Source organism: Neofelis nebulosa, chromosome 6, assembly GCF_028018385.1.
Source record: "Neofelis nebulosa isolate mNeoNeb1 chromosome 6, mNeoNeb1.pri, whole genome shotgun sequence".
Lineage (NCBI taxonomy): Eukaryota > Metazoa > Chordata > Mammalia > Carnivora > Felidae > Neofelis > Neofelis nebulosa.
The window spans coordinates 78,726,182-78,743,127 of NC_080787.1; the positions used below are offsets into that span (position 1 = coordinate 78,726,182).

At 37.1% G+C, this 16,946-nt stretch overlaps 1 protein-coding gene across 10 annotated transcripts in view; it reads right to left on the bottom strand.

Moving 5' to 3' along the window:
• The window catches only part of SNAP91 (synaptosome associated protein 91), a 148,226-nt gene that overhangs the window by 16,404 nt on the left and 114,876 nt on the right, over positions 1–16,946 (bottom strand). For 8 of the 10 annotated variants that reach the window (XM_058734608.1, XM_058734611.1, XM_058734610.1 and 5 more), the window contains 4 exons: positions 10,706–10,840; positions 8,903–9,052; positions 5,503–5,533; positions 4,430–4,541 (listed from right to left, as the gene is read on the bottom strand). In XM_058734608.1, the coding sequence (XP_058590591.1) occupies positions 4,430–4,541; positions 5,503–5,533; positions 8,903–9,052; positions 10,706–10,840 (428 nt within the window). The remainder of the gene's footprint in view (positions 1–4,429; positions 4,542–5,502; positions 5,534–8,902; positions 9,053–10,705; positions 10,841–16,946) is intronic. The other 2 variants (XM_058734607.1, XM_058734605.1) reach the window with 1 other exon arrangement.

The following is a 16,946-nucleotide window of genomic DNA, read 5'->3' on the forward strand; positions in this document are numbered from 1 at the left end:
ATACTTTGTCTCTCTCTGTCTCAAAAATAAATAAATGTTAAAAAAAAAATTAAAAAAAACAAAAAAACAAAAGGCTCAGTGGAGAGTTACACATGACCTAGCAATTCCATTCATAGGTATACACCCAAGAGAACTGAGGACATATGTTCACACAAAAACTTCTTTACAAATTACAGAAGTATTTTTCATAACAGCCAAAAAGTAGAAATGACACAAATGCCCATCAGTTGAAGAAGGTGGTATATCCAAATTCAGCCATAAGAAATGAGGTACTGACACATGCTACAACATGGATGAACCTTGAAAATGTCATGCTAAGTAAAAGAAGCCAGACACCAAATGCTCCATATTATAGGAGTCTGATGATATGGAATACCCAGAATAGACAAATCTATAGAGTAAATTATTAGATGCCAGGGGATAGGGAGAGGTGGGAATTCAAAGGGATTGTGTTTCTTTTTAGGGTGGTGGAGCTATTCTGGAGTTAGACAATAGTGACAGTTTTAAAACTGTAAATATACTGAAAATCACTGAATATATACTGAATGAATATTCACTTTAAAGTTGTGAACATGGAGAATTTAATGTTTATGTAAATTTTATCAAAAAAATTAAAAACAAAACAGGCAAACAGGTATTATACTTCAGATTCACTCCTTACTCATCATTTCAACAGGTTGGGTAACAGGCTGTTCAGAATCATATCATTTATCAGGATTGAATTATACAATGATAACTGTATTATTTACCAGAATTGTTATCATTAGAACTTCAGGCTATGAAAAAAAAAAAAAGATTTTTGTTAGTTATCAAAATAAAATGAACTTGTGGAAATTGCTGATCAAATAAATAGGTCAAATAATTTAAATATAGTCTAAGTTTTCCATTTTGCTTGAACAGATTAACCCTTAATAATTTACTCCCCAAATATTATTTGTCCTAAGGTTCTTTTTTACTTATTATTATTGTTTTCTTTTCAACATTTTACCGAATGCTTCATATGTAGGCACACGAAGGTTAGTTGTTTTTAGGGAAAGAAATGTGGATTCTGTGGCCCCCTGCCAAATGCATATGTTTCTGAACTGCAAGAATCTTCCCAGTTTGTAGGATGGAAACTTAAGTGAGTATCGGAAAACAGGAAAAAGTAATCCTGGAAGCACAGGGCTCTTGATGGCCATGATGACAGAGCCCTGCCAGCAGACATGTTTAAAGTATTCAAGTCCTGTTAAGATTTTTAGATCTAACTTGAGTTCTATGATCTGAAAAATTCTACAGCTGTACCTCCAAGCAGCAGTTGAGGGAAATCTGAAACAAACTGGGAAGGTAACCTTAGCTCTCGTCTATCAATAGAAACTTTAGAAGGCAGCAGAAGGATGCTCACCCTCACACCTGCTCTTTCATCTCCTACTCAAAAGGAGAGGCCTGCAGATTACCAGAGGACACGGAAACACTGCTTTGCTGCTTCTGAGGCAGAAGTTTTATTTCAGTTGTCTCTCTTCCTTTGCTTGAATATGCTTAAAAAAAGAGACGACTCAGACATATTTAGGGAAGCGGAAGCAGCATTTTATGAAAGAATGGGGTGGAGAGAAGAAGCTAGAGGCCTTCTTATGTAATTAAGCCAGAATAGTTTCTTAAGTCAAAGCAAAGCCAGAGCTTTGTTATAGAAGAGCTTTGCAGTAAATGGGTAAATGGCAGTAAATTTATATAGACAACATATAAGACTTAGAGTTAATGAAGATAAAATAACTCTGCATTTGACCGCCTTTATTTTTTTTTTAATTTTTTTTTTTTCAACGTTTTTAATTTATTTTTGGGACAGAGAGAGACAGAGCATGAACGGGGGAGGGGCAGAGAGAGAGGGAGACACAGAATCGGAAATAGGCTCCAGGCTCTGAGCCATCAGCCCAGAGCCTGACGCGGGGCTCGAACTCACGGACCGCGAGATCGTGACCTGGCTGAAGTCGGACGCTTAACCGACTGCGCCACCCAGGCGCCCCTTGACCGCCTTTATATTGTTGTCTAAAAAGTCAAGGAAAATAACAAAAAAACAGAAAGAAACAGAACAATATGTGACTCTGCCTTACTGATAAATTATTTCTGTTGGTCTAGTTTCTCTTTCCACAGCTGTTGTGGATACTTTATGCTAAAGTGTACTGTCTTTTACTTCCTGGAGTTTAATTACTAACAACTTAACATCTTCTGCTTCATAAATAAAAATAAGGAGTTTGGAGTTAAAAAAAAAAAAGAGAGAGAATATCAATCTCATTCTCAGTGACGGTGCCTGCTAATCAGATAATGAGTAGCCTTGTTGTCCTGAAGAAGCAGACCAGCTGTAAATTAAGTATCTGATGAATCTGTAACCTTGTATGGTGAAAATCTTGATCTCAGGAGAGGTGCTGACCAAGGAAGGTCTCCAACTTAATACTATTACTAAAGTAGTTCTCCCTCCTTCTGCTTCTTGGTTAAATGGCCTCATTGTTTAGTGACCGCCCCATTAAGAAACCCGGGCAACCACTGTCTTGTAGCTTCATTCACAGTGATCCCCTGTGTGGATTCTACCTGAGATTTTCTTCCTTGTCTTCCTTTCCACCCTCACCTGTGGTTCTCAACCACTTTTTTGTTTATTCTTTTTTTAAGCCTACAGCTTATCTGCCAGATACCCAAGCTTCCTCCAGTCTATCTTTAAACTCTGTTATCACTGTAACTGTTCTGAAATTAACCTGTTAAAAAAACAATGAAAAGTTTAAGCCTGCTAATAAGGGCAATACACTAAAGTATAAACCTCTCAGAACAACACATGAGGTCTCTTTAGACCTCTTTTAGAGAGAATAAGAAAATTAGTTTCTTTAATTTGGTAATCATAATATAAATCGTGAAATTTAATGTCAATATGTGGTATTCATTGATGAGATAACAAAAGGCAAGCTGAGGGCAAAAATCTCCCCAAGGTGGGAGAGGGACATATTTAACATTTCTCAGGCACTCAAGACTGCCCAGGAACAAAGGAAGGAAAAAGCCAATGGTTAACTGCTAAAGATCACAGTCATGGAGGACATGAAACTTCATCAGTTTGTCACTGTCTTAATGACTTACAAGAAAAGCACAATCTTGAGAATAGTCAGACCTCCAGAAACCTATAGACTCAATTTCCTGGAGCCCTAATGTCACCTTCCCTTCCGTAAGACAGAAAACCCTATTATAATCAGTCACTCCTCACACTTACAATGGGGCTTTTTCTGCCCATGGGTCCTATCTCTGTACTTCAATAAACAACTTTTTTGCACCGTAAAATATCTCAAAAATTCTTTCTTGACCATTGGGCTCCGTGATCCCACATCAGTATAAATTGTAGTTTGATTAATACTACTAGTATTGTTTAGTGGTAAATTTTAGTTCAAATGGCCCTTTTCAGATTGGTTTACACTTATTTATAAAATTATAATAAAACTTTATATATAAAAACATTACTATTTATCAAATTATTCAAAAGAAAACATGTTTAAATTCTATAATTCAGGTATTGAAATTAATTTATGGAGCATGATTAATTTTAATAAAGTCTACCTAAAATGTTTATATTCTAATTTATACTAATTCACTTCTATGCATGTTTGGCTGGGGTTGGTGGGTGATGGTTAGGAATTAATTCAGGCAACAAGGAAAGGTTTGCATCAAGAAAGCCTTAGTAAAGAGTGACTCAGGTGAAGGTAGTAAGCAAAGCTGAAAAATTACAACTGAGCTTGGGAAACAGTGACTAGCCCAGTTTAGCCAAAAATGGAGCATATACAGGAAAACAGTAAATTTTGCTGCCTTAGGAAACATCCTTTTTGTGGTAACAAATCTCACAAAGTGATAGTCTTTACTTCCAGTGATACACTCTTTCCCAGAGTGAATGATTGGTATTAATAGAAATTTAATACACAAACATGAAATCTATTTAAATTTTATAGAAAAGATGGTGTTAGTATTTCAGTTTAAAAAGTGGTAAGCAGAATTAATAGAGTTTTAAAATCAAAGTCCATTTACACAACAGAAAACTGCCCAATCTTTCTGGTAAGAAAAAAAAAGTTTTCATTACTTCTTAAGACAATTAGGCGACTTGGGCAAGAAATGGGAGCAAAATATGGATAATTACCAGTGATACTGAATTATTTTGAAAAGTTATTTCCATAACTGTACAAATATAGAAGTAATATCTAAAGAAGCATAAATACTATTTTGAAATAATGAAAATAAAAAAATGGGCCACAATCTATTAATAGAAAGTCAATGAAATTTGCATTTTGGTAAATATCGCATCCTGCTTATGTCCCCTCAATGTGGATGAAAAAGTACAATGTCAGTAGCAAACCTAAACAAAGTGCACTCTGTCCCATGCTTGGAAAATGGCAAATTGTCAGCACTGCCCTGGGCCCTGGTGGCTACGTACCAAAGGTGCACTTGGTGGAACACCTGCTGACCAGGTTGCAGGGGCGACTTTGGGCTGCCAGTTGGCTCCACCTGTCAACTTTTTCTCTCCAGCATTCCACTGAAGGTCGCCCCTAAAATCAAGCATGCAAAAAAACAAACACATGTATTAAAAACACACTACTCAGAAAACAATGTGTGTGGCTCCTTAGATACTTTTATTTGGGATTAGATGTAGTCTAAGGCAAGTGGTAATAAAGAGAACAAATTAAACTTATAGAGGAGTCTTACTGTATTGTATCTAAGACAGTATAAAAAAGCATTTGATAAAAAATTATTTAGAGTTTGGATCTCAATATTTATTGAGCCTCTATAGATGCCAGGCACTGTTGTAAGCACTTGGGATTATTAGTGAAGAAAATGAAGATCCTGATCCTAGAGGAACATGCATTCTTCCAATAGAAGAATGTGCCACAAAATTCAACCAAATTCCTCACTGGTTACAAAAACTTCCAAATATCATAAATACTCTATACTTTATCAAATATCTGTAGTTTGTTTCATCCATCATGGCACTTCTTCTAGATGTCGGAGGGTTCATCAGAAGGTTTCACACAACTGCATCATGACTACAACCTGCCTTACAGTGACTGTCAGATATATCTACTGTAAAATGCATCCCAATTTCAAAGGTACTGAAATGTGCATCTAAAGAGAGGGTACATCGTTGACCATTCTTTCTATCCTTCCTTAAAATTGATCCTCCATGACAGACTTTTAAAAACCAATGTTAGCTAGGAATAGTGTTCTAGAATTTAAAGCTCTTAAAGCATTCAAACCATAATTCTGAAGTATTTCTAGCTATAATTTAGTGACAATCTTGGAGACCAAAATAGATTGTTCCTTTTCCTTGCAGAGCCAACAGTTTGGAGGTTCCAGTAGAATAATAACAAAAACAAAAGTCCAGAATGCAGTAAAAACCAATTTTGAAATTACTGAGCTCGAGAATAAGTTATTACTCCAATGCATCTAATCGTCTCAAATAAATGTAAATACACTGCCACAAGAAAACCAGATAATTTCAAAAACACTTACTTTTTCGATGTGGTACCAGAAATTCCAAGATCTATAAAAGGATAAAAGAAAAAAGAACTTAAACCTCTATACTCAGCTTAAATGATATGACATTTAAAAGATCAAAGAGAGTTCTAGAAAAAGTCCACATTTTGCCTAAGAATGACTGTATTCAATTTTACAAAGGAGAAACTATGTTAGGAAACATGTTCAGAAATCTAACATTTTCTTTTACTTCACATTATACTTAAGGATCACATTTTAATGTCAGCTGGTATCTAGGAAAGAGTAAACACAGCACGCTTGAGACTGTTCTCTTAAAAGGCCTATGTGGCTGGCATCTAGGAACCCAGCTTAGTAAACTGTTCTCCATGCTGCGGTAATACTTTTCCTAATGATAAGGGTGGCTACTGTGTCTAAACTGTTTGTACAAACAATGTGGTTTATGCTGAACACCTGCTTTCCTTCTTTCTGCGAGACTGAAATTTTGGGCTGTGTTAAGCAGAGTGCCTACATGATCAGCATCCGATAAAAGACCTGGGTGTGGAGTCTCTACAGGGCTTCCCTGGGCAGAAATATCACACGTGTTGCTTGCTGCATTTTTGTATGCTTTTCCCCTCCTGGGAAGGGGAGAGCATAAGGAAGTCGGTATATGGATACTCCCAAACTTGCCTGTGTCTTTTGCCCTAATGATCCAGCTGTGTGTCCTTATTATGCTGCTGTAATAAATCTTAGCTGTGAGTACAACTATGTGCTGCTGAGTCCTCTGAATTCTAGTGGATCTCTGAATGTGAAGGTGGTCTTGGGGACTCCTGACATAATTGGCTTACTCATTCCACTCTAATCTCAATTCACTGATTACTTCAGCAAATATTTATTGAGCCTCCATAGACGCCAGGCACTGTTGTAAGCACATAGGATACATTAGTAAAGAAAACAAAGATCTTGATCCTAGGGGAATGTGCATTCTAATAGAGTGAGATGGAGAATAAAACAATAAAATAATAAAGTAAATTATGTAGGCTACTACAAGGTGATAGGAAAGCCTACGGAAATAAGCAAAGGAAGAGCAGGGCACAAGGGATCTGGTCAGGTAGGATGAGGGTGATGGGCATTAAACAGGGTGTTCAGGGAAGGCCTCAGGGAGGTGAGATTTGAGCAAAGCTGGGCAGAGATGTATGGGAAGAGCTTCTAGGCTAGTTATATGGTATGCTCTGTAAGGGTAACTGTTTCAGGTCTGGAGAAACTGCCAAACTGCTTTCCACAGTTGCATTTTCACCAGCAATGCTAGAGTTTCAATGTCTCCACATTCTCATCAGCACTGTTTTTTTCTTTTGTTTTTGTTTTTGTTTGTTTATTTTATTTTTTTAAATTATGGCCATCCTAATTGGTGAGAAGTGATATCTCATGTGGTTTAGATACGCATTTCCCAGATGACTGGTGTGGAGCATCTTTTCATGTGCATATTGACCATACATATATCTTCTGTGGAGAAAGACCTATTCAAATCATTTGGCCATTTTAAAATTGGGTTATTTGGGGGCACTTGGGTGGCTCAGTCGGTTGAGCATCCAACTCTTGATTTTGGCTCAGGTCGTGATCTCACGGTTCGTGAGTTTGAGCCCGACATCACATAGGGCTCTGTGCTAACCCTGCAAAGCCTGCTTGGGATTCTCTCCCCCTTCTCTCTCTGCCCCTACCCACTCACTTTCTCTCTCTCTCAAAATAAAGAAACTTAAAAAAAATAAAATTGCGTTATTTGTATTTTCATTATTGAGTTGTAGGAGTTCTTTATTTATTCTGGGTATAAGTTCTTTAGCAGATATATGTTTTACAAATACCTTCTCCCATTCTGTGGGTTATTTTTTTACTTTCTCGATAGTGTCATTTGTAGCACAAAAGTTTTTAATTTTAACGTAGTTCTATTTATCTATTTTGATCTATTGTTGCTTGTGCTTTTGGTGTCATATCTAAGAACATTATCCAATCCAAGGTCATGAAAATTTGTTTACTAACACATTTTCTTCTAAGAGTTTTATAGTTTTGGCACTTATGATCCATACAGTTCTATGATCCACTGTGAATTAATTATTTTGCAGTAAGCAAGATATCTAACTCCATCCTTCTAAACGTGGATGTCCAGCTATCCTGACACCATTTGTTGGAAAGATAATTCTTTTCCCATTGAACTGTATTGGCAACTTTGGTGATAACCAACTGACCACAGATGTATGCTTATTTCTAGACTGTTATTCTATTCCACTGAGGTATATGCCCATCCCTAGGCAATACCACTTCTCTCAATTACTATAGCTTTGTAGTAAGTTTTAAAATCACTAAATGTGAGTCTTCCAAGGTTATTCTTCTTTACTTAGAATGTTTGGCTATTCTGGCTTCCTTGCATTTCCATACGAATTTTAGGTTCAACTCATCAAGCTCTATAAACAAGGAAACTGGAATACTGATAGGGGGTATGTAGATCTTTTTTTTTTTTTCAGTTTTGGAAGATATTTTATTAAAAAATACTTCACTTTTACTTAAAATGAAAAGGTATCGGCAGTGTGAACCCATTCACCTTAATAAAGAATCAAATTTAGGGTTAAAAGGAAAGGCAAGTCTTTATACTAGCTGCCCTCATCTCCTAGGACTCTCTCTTTACCCATCTCTAGCCTCTGGTCTCCTTATTATTCCTCAAATATGACAGGCAGTTTTCTGCCCCAATGCCTTTGCACTGGCTATCTTCTCTGCCTGCAAATATTCTCCCTCAGATCCATGTGGTTCATTCCTTTACCTTCAGATCTTTGCTCAAAATATACCTTCTCAGGGAACCCAACTCCCCTCTACAGTGTTCCCAACTCCTCTTCGCCCGGTCTGTTTCTTCCCCAGAATGCTTATGACCTCATGTACTACAGAACTTACTTATTTCAAACTGTTTGTCTCTCCCCTTCCTGAGCACCGTAAGAACAGAAATTTATACCTGTTTTGTTCACTGATTTAGCCTTAGAGCCTGGAAGAGTGCTTGGTAGTCAGTAAATATTTGTTGAATGAGTAACCAAAATTCACATGGATGGTCAATTGTCATTATTTCAGTATTTAAGTTACTTTGTGTTCTTATTTCCAAGTGAAATGAAAAATTAAGTACTTAGTATACATAATGTACTTGGTTTGACACTTGCATATGCTCTCTATCCCTTTAGTAATTTATATCAAAAACGGCATGGGTGCTGCCTGTGAAACAATGGCACAACAACTGTCTATCCTTCAAGGAACTGTACTGGGTAGAACATTAAGAATTTCTGTCCGCTCCTTGATATACTCACCTGTAAGTGAATCCAGAAACAAATATATAAGAAAGGATAGAGAACAAAAATTCACATATGATACAGTAAAAAACCCAACAACAAACAACTGTATTACTCACTGCCTACTAAGCTGGCAAGAGATGAATCAAGGTCACTCCCAAGGGCTTTGCTTGCTGCCATGGCTGGACTGGGGGGTACCATTGAGATGGGTGCAGGCTGCCCGGCTGGTGCCATGGTTGGCATCAGTAGATCACCTAGACCATCAAACACTAAAAATCAAATAGACCAGAGTCAGAATAATTGGAAAAATAAGGCCATATGCAAACTTAAATGGAAATTGTCTTTTGAAAAACTATAAAAGAAGTGAATGTACAATCTTACAAAAGAAGGCATGTAATTCACACTTTTTATGACTGTAACACGTAGAAGAACATGTCTACATATGTCTACCCATAAAGTACAGAAATACTAGTAAACATAAATAAAGATGGAAAAAAATCTGTGTAATGTACAGGAAAGAGCACAGATTTTGGGGTTGGAATTAGGCTCAGTTTAGTTGCATGCCTCACTAACTGTGTGAATTTGAGAAAATCACTGTCTGAGCTATAGTTTTCTCCTCTGAAAACTAATGGGAAGAATACTACTACCACATGGTCCTGTTGTCAAGATCAAATTAGATAATATATGTCATGTCTTTATTATAATGCTTCCTCTATATAGGCACTCAATAAGTGGTACTCTTATTAAAAACAATCACTAAAATACTTTTTTACTGAAAATGGTAGTAATTTACAGCAAAGCCTAGATAATGTACTCTGAGATCCTACAATGCTTATTTTGTTTTCCTATAATGCTTATCTTTAAAACAATTCTAAATGAGAAAGAAGGCTAGATCTCCTAGTTTCTTACGAAGTTAGTGGTGGAATAAAACATGATCTAATGGTTAGTACCTAGTAATGAGTATATGACAAACAGTTGACCATATTTTAGAAGTAAAAAATTGTGACCCTCCCCCTCCTCATTATAGTAATCAATTTAGGTTCTAACTTTCAAGGAATGTTTAAGGGAAAAACTATTTTAAACATTAGAAATCATTCTATTATTGATGTTTCCTAATCACTATGTAACCAGTTACCACTTGTTTCATTCCTCAAATACAGAAAGACCATTCAAAATGCAGACTCAAAAGATCTACATAAATTGTTGCTAATATCTTATCCGCGTCGAAATTTTTGTGGGTAGTTTTTGTTAAAGAACTTTGAATATTTACCACAAACACTACCATACGGTAATTCTAAATTGGAAAGGGACAGCATTCAACTAGGCACTGGCAATAGAAGCAACCAAATTGTCAGGCAGGGGATATATTTAGGGTGTTTCTGAAGCACATTTAATTGCCAAAAACTCACCAATTGAAAATTTGTAGTAAGGACCCAGCATGGGAAGAGTAGAATGGAAGAGAATACAAACAAAATGACAGCAGGATGAAAGATTAAAGGCAGGCAAAGAATACTATTTGTGTCTCAACTTCATAAAACCGAGGGCCATGCAAGCTTCAGAGGGTGTAAGCAATAGCAGTTGGGAGTGTCCACACATTCAGATACTGCATAAAATGTTTGTTTTCCCTTAACTGTCTCTAAGCCATGTGCACGTAAGCTCATGCAAACAGATGGTGTGTGTGCCGTTAGATCTCTGCTAAAAATTTAAAACAGAAACACAGAAAAGGATTACAGGTTATCCTTAAATCTTCTAAAATGTACTGAAATATTTACTTAAAACACAGAATAAAAGATTTATTAAAGTTTTAAAACCAGGTCGCCACTCAGTATTTGCTTATGAGTTTTCTGATATCACACTAACCTTAGGTGGCATATTTTATAATCAGAACAAACGCAAAGAACGTTTGAAAGTCACTGCCTCACCTGATGGATCAAAGGAGCTGCTGCTAGAAGTTGAAGGCGTTGTTCCAAAAGCTGCTTCGAAATTGGGCTGCAGCAGGTTATTCTGAGCTGGAGTCACCGGTGATGGAGAAGGGGCCATAAAAGAACCCCCAAATCCTGGGGGGAAAAAACAGTTCCAGAAAAATATAAGCAGAAACAACTAAACGTAGGTAAAGGCAAGAAAAACAGAGTCAGGAAGAGTTACAGAAGACTGAGAAGGAATCGAATGCAGGTAGATGAGAAGTCAATGAAATCTGGAACTTAGTTTTTTATAAGGTTTTTCACATATCTTGATATCTGTCATGTATTTTTAAATGATTTTTGGGGCGCCTGGGTGGCGCAGTCGGTTAAGCGTCCGACTTCAGCCAGGTCACGATCTCGCGGTCCGTGAGTTCGAGCCCCGCGTCAGGCTCTGGGCTGATGGCTCGGAGCCTGGAGCCTGTTTCCGATTCTGTGTCTCCCTCTCTCTCTCTGCCCCTCCCCCGTTCATGCTCTGTCTCTCTCTGTCCCAAAAATAAATAAAAAAAAAAAACAAAAAAAAAAACAACAAAAAAAAAACGTTGAAATAAATGATTTTTACTGATTTTCTAAAATTCAAGTATAACATTCAGTGTTTTACTAGTGTTTCAGGTATATAATATTGTGAATCAACAATTCTATACGTTACTCAGTGGTCATCATGATAAGTATTCTCTTTAATCCCCATCAGCTACTTCACCTATCTTCCCCCCACCGTGCCCCCCACCCCCAATCTCCCCTCTGGAAACTGCTGGTTTTGTCATGTATTAATGAGATCTAATTTAATTAGAAATGAAATAGCACATAAGAATATATCTCAACCCTGGCTGAGAGAACCTGGGGCAACCAAATCTATCATTACAATGGAGCTACACAGAGCTAAGAAGGTCCCAATAGGGTTCAAATGGAGATAATTTCAATACATTAAAATTTTGATTCTTCAAATCACAGTATCAGGGAGCTAGAAAATGCTCAGTTGTACACACTGGCTAAGTATAATAATAAAATATAAATCATAAAAATATTCATGCACTCTGCCACCAAATCCTTCTTAACATCTTTCATACATGTTCTTATCCCAGTGCTGCTACTGCTAAGTGTGGGCTTCCCTCACTCAGCTCTCAGGATTCATCAATAGCCACCCAGAGGGGCTTCCTGCCTCTAGTCTGGACCTCCTCCAATCTAGTCTCTGCAGTGCAGCTAGAGTGATCTTTCTGAGTGGAAAATGCTGACAAAGTTACTTCTCTAAATGGTGTCCTTCAATGGCTCTCCATAACTTTCAGATTCATCTAACGCAGATTCCTTTGCATAGTAATCAAGCTCTTCTGTCTCTGTTCCCTACCCCTTCCCTGCAAACTAGATTGCATCCATAACACCATCATGGTGACTCAGATGCCTACTCCAGGAAGGCCTCTTGGACTGATACTGTCACCCACTACTATCAGGCACAGCTATGCCCACTCCTCCCACCCCAAGTCCAAGTGAGTTAGTTACATGCTCTGCCTCTGTGCCCTCTGCATCTGATACATATCTTCATCCTATTCCCATCATATGTCTTTATTTCCACCCCCAAACCCCACTCTGGGGATGGCTTTTTGGTGTCAGGAACTGTGTCTCCTCCTGTTTTTCACTAATCAGCACAATGCCTAAAACACTGGATTAATGTTTACTGAATAAGGACACTTTGAATACAAAAGGTGGGGAAAAATCAGAGGCCACTGTAAAGCAACCAAAATTCAAATTACTTATCTTTTGAAGGCTGGAAGCAAATAATTTCTCTCAACAGATAGAAGCAGAAGCAAAGCTCTCTCTGTATTGCTTCTTTATGAAACATACAACCGGAGAAGGCAGCAATTTCTTAATAGAGGATGCTCTATTATTAAAGAATTTTATTACTTCCAGAAGTCTTTTCTATATTTAGTTTGGGTGTAAATATTCCCTTCTAATCTAGCCGCATCTTTTCTTTTTCAGAAACTTCTTGCAAAAACATAACAAATGCTTTAAAAAATCCTTAAGCTTACATTCTGTAAAACCAGTTTATAATACTGAAAATGACTTTCACTGAAATTCTCCGATTACTATTTTCTAAAGCAGACAATAATGTTCAAGTCATGTTGTTCCTGGATATTGATAATGACACAAGTTTAGGCTTTCCTTACAGATGTATGAAAACAATGCAACTCAGAAAACTGTTACTTAATAGAGGATGGTCTTTAAAGTTCACAGTGGCTACCTGAGGTGACCTTTAGGATTTTAGTAACATAAGCATTGAAGAAAAGACATTCTCTAGATCTTTAAGAATACTATGAAGCAAGGATGGGTGAGAAGTAATTATTTTTGTGGATAGGATCGTTTGGTTTTAAGGAGATTGACGGCTGTGTTAATGCTGAGTGTCTTGAAACATACCACACCTCAAGTTGGAAAATGGCTGTGATTAATTTAGGCAATTTTTCTTTGGTGTGGTTCTCTTTGATATAGGTGAATGCGGAGAGAATTGCTTGAATCTCAGTTTCTTAAAACTTGGCCAAGAAGAGAAAACTTATTGTAGAATCATAGCATATTAGTGTTGGAGAAAGCCTTGGATCATCTGATTCAATCCTGTCTATCACTAGAAGTGATGCAAAGGGAAGTTAACATATTCACCCAATATTCAGTAGTAGAAAGGGAAAAACATGCATTTACAACACAGGGCTCATGTGCTTAGTGCTACTGAGTTTCGTAACATAAGCAGATCACATCCATAGGTGAATAAATAATGAAAAAAAATTAGCCCCTTCTTCAAGAAAGCTTAAACCTTTAAGAAAGGGTAAAGCTAACACTGTCATGGGGCTCACCAAGTTCTAAAGATTTTTACTTTTATTATTATTTTTTAATTTTTTAAATGTTTATTTATTTTTGAAGGAGAGAGAGACAGAGCATGAGCGAAAGAGGGGCAGAGAAAGAGGGAGACAGAGAATCTGAAGCAGGCTCCAGGCTCTGAGCTGTCAGCACAGAGCCCAACATGGGGCTCGAACTCACAAACCGCAAGATCATGACCTGAGCCGAAGTCGGACGCTTAACCGACCGAGCCACCCAGGCACCCCTAAGAATTTTTAAAGGTTGAACCATACAAACCATATGAATTGTCAATATTTGACCATTTTGGTCCTACAAAAACAGCAGGATAATATTGCTCAACCCAAAACATACATTAGCTCATTTCATCCTCACCCCAACTCTATGAAGTTTCGCAGATGAAAATACTGAGGCCAGAGAGGTTAAATAATCTGCCCAAGGCCAAATGATGGCAAGTAAGAGAGAGGATTCCACATGCTTCATTTCCACAGCCAGGAGTAACATCAGAGTTGTACTCTTCCTGTGGCTTACGAAGTTGACAGAGATCTAGAAAGATGACTTTTTCCCATTATGCTCAGTTCTGTGCATTATGCTCAGTATGTGCCCTCATAAACCTAAACTAATTGAAAAGCTATAAAGTGCTATAAAATAGCCAACTGATTATCTTAAAGAAAAAAAATCTATTGTTATACTTTAAGTGAATTATAGATATTAACGAGGGAACTCCTTCTGTTAAGTGAAAACTTTTAGAGCCCTGGAATAGAGGTAAGAAAACTCACACCACTAATATTTCTTTCTATATGGTTCTAAGTTACATTAAGAAAGATATTCTATGGAATTTATGCTAATAATCAATAGGCTTCCAGACATCCTGCAGGCATATTTGGACTGTCCTACACTATAATGAATCACCAACTACCTTCAAGTGCTCAACCATCTACACACACACTGCCTTTTGTCACAGATACTTAGTCTTATGAATCTATCTTTCTAAGGGGAACAGCCCATACACTTAAGTTCTATTAACAGATATATCAAAATTGATAGCCACAGTCAATATAATAGATCAGTTGGGTCAGGAGAGTAAAAAATTAAAACTACTGGTAGTCTTCTTTTAGGTTAAAGATGATGCCATCTCAATTACTCTGTAATATAGTCAGTTATCAACACATTCTATTTACTAAGATCAATCTGAGATAGTATTTCTAGGATTAACAGCCTGAGAGTCTTTTGTCTGACACATTTCAGACTGTCTCCCACCCCCACAGAGAATGAAAGAATTGGTTCTCTGTAGAGAACCAATTCTCATTTAGTGGCTATTATTAGTTATTAACTCCACATTGAACATTTTTATATTTTAAATCAATTTAAAGACCTCTGCGGCTCTGCTAAAAAGTCATCTATGTCATGTGGTTAGCAGAGAATACAAAAACTACAAATGGCCTCAAAGACTGGCCTGTATGATTTCCTGCCTTTAGAATTAAAGATAGGATGTGGCCCATTCCTATACTAGTACAAATTTATGGGCAGTCACCCCAGAACTGTGACTATAATGGAAGAAAATGGTTTTCTTGCTTGCTGTCAACCTCAGAAGTTAGGTAAAATCTCTCTTAATCATCCACTTTTACATCTGTCATCCAGAAATCTATATATTTCAAACATCTATATTTTCATTTGTTATATCTGAAGAGGCATTTGAGAGCTTTATTACTCACTGTATGAAATAATATTTCCATTTGTTTGATAGAAACTTAACTCAAGTTTCTAGTCGGATTCCACCTGAGCTATGGATAATCTCTGTATCTTATCAGTAATCTCAATGATTTGGAAAGAATTATTCTTTGAGTCTGTCCTCTTCGGCCAAAACAGTTGTCTCTTCTAGAATATTGTCTAGTTTCACCATTCTGGGTACACCAAACAGAACTTGAAATTTTTACTCAAGGGGCAGAAGACGACTAAGATGATATTTCATGCATAGTTCAGTTCTGGAGTTGGTATTATTTGACAGTTCTAGAAGAGTACATTAGAATAAAAAATAGCCAGTTTTTATGAGAGATATGCCCAATTTAAAAGACTGCCCATTTGATCTTTTTTTTCCTAGTTTTCTTTTTGGTTTTTTTTAATTTTTTTTTTTTAACATTTATTTATTTTTGAGACAGAGAGAGACAGAGCACGAATGGGGGAGGGTCAGAGAGAGGGAGACACAGAATCTGAAATAGGCTCCAGGCTCTGAGCTTTCAGCACAGAGCCCGACGCGGGGCTCGAACCCACAGACCGTGAGATCATGACCTGAGCTGAAGTCGGCCGCTTAACCGACTGAGCCACCCAGGTGCCCCAATTTTTTTTTCTAGTTTTAAATTACATATCAACTTTTGACAAAGCTTTCCCCCCAATTTGAGATGATTCTTAATTTTGGGTTTAAAAATTCTAAAGATCATTTTAACATTTAATTATACTACATATTTATTACATTTACCCTGTGACTTACATGTAAATTTATTGCCTCAAAAAAATCTGTGGAGCGAGAGCCCTGTTCAAAAACCAACGTTACTTCTAAAGAGTCTACACCTTCCATTACTGGGTCTGTGTATTATTTTTCTTTCTTTTTTTTTTTTTAATTTATTTTGGGACAGAGAGAGACAGAGCATGAACGGGGGAGGGTCAGAGAGAGAGGGAGACACAGAATCGGAAACAGGCTCCAGGCTCCGAGCCATCAGCCCAGAGCCTGACACGGGGCTCGAACTCACGGACCGCAAGATCGTGACCTGGCTGAAGTCGGAGGCTTAACCGACTGCGCCACCCAGGCGCCCCTTATTTTTCTTTTTATTCTCTTATAAAACAGTCTTATTAACAAAAGCCAGTATTCAAGATTCTAGAGACTCATGAAATACAACTTTCCCTCCTGCTTTTTTTTTGTTTTTGTTTTTGGTTCAAATTCTTACTTTGAACATGATATTTGTGGATTTCCTTGTTATCTATGATTGGGCAAATTTATCTTTAGGGAAAAAAAAAAAAAGCTTCCTCTCTATAGTGGACTTGGCTGCTCTCTCCCTCTACACACACACACAAGTATAACACACATGTTAAGCCTCGTTGCAAATTATCATAACATAGTACTCCAAATATTTGTTCTACCATTGATATTCATTCAACAGAAATGTCTAGGCAGTATGAAAACTCTGAAATAGCTGCTGTCAGCTGGATTTAATGTATAAATGTAACTGGGATTTTATGTGTACTTTAGCAGGTTTTTTTTGGCTAGGAAATTTGCTTCTAGTTCATAGTACAAAATTATATTAATATTCCATGATATTCTTCAATGAGAACATGGATTCATGCTGTGTTACCTGAACAAATATGAGAAATGTTT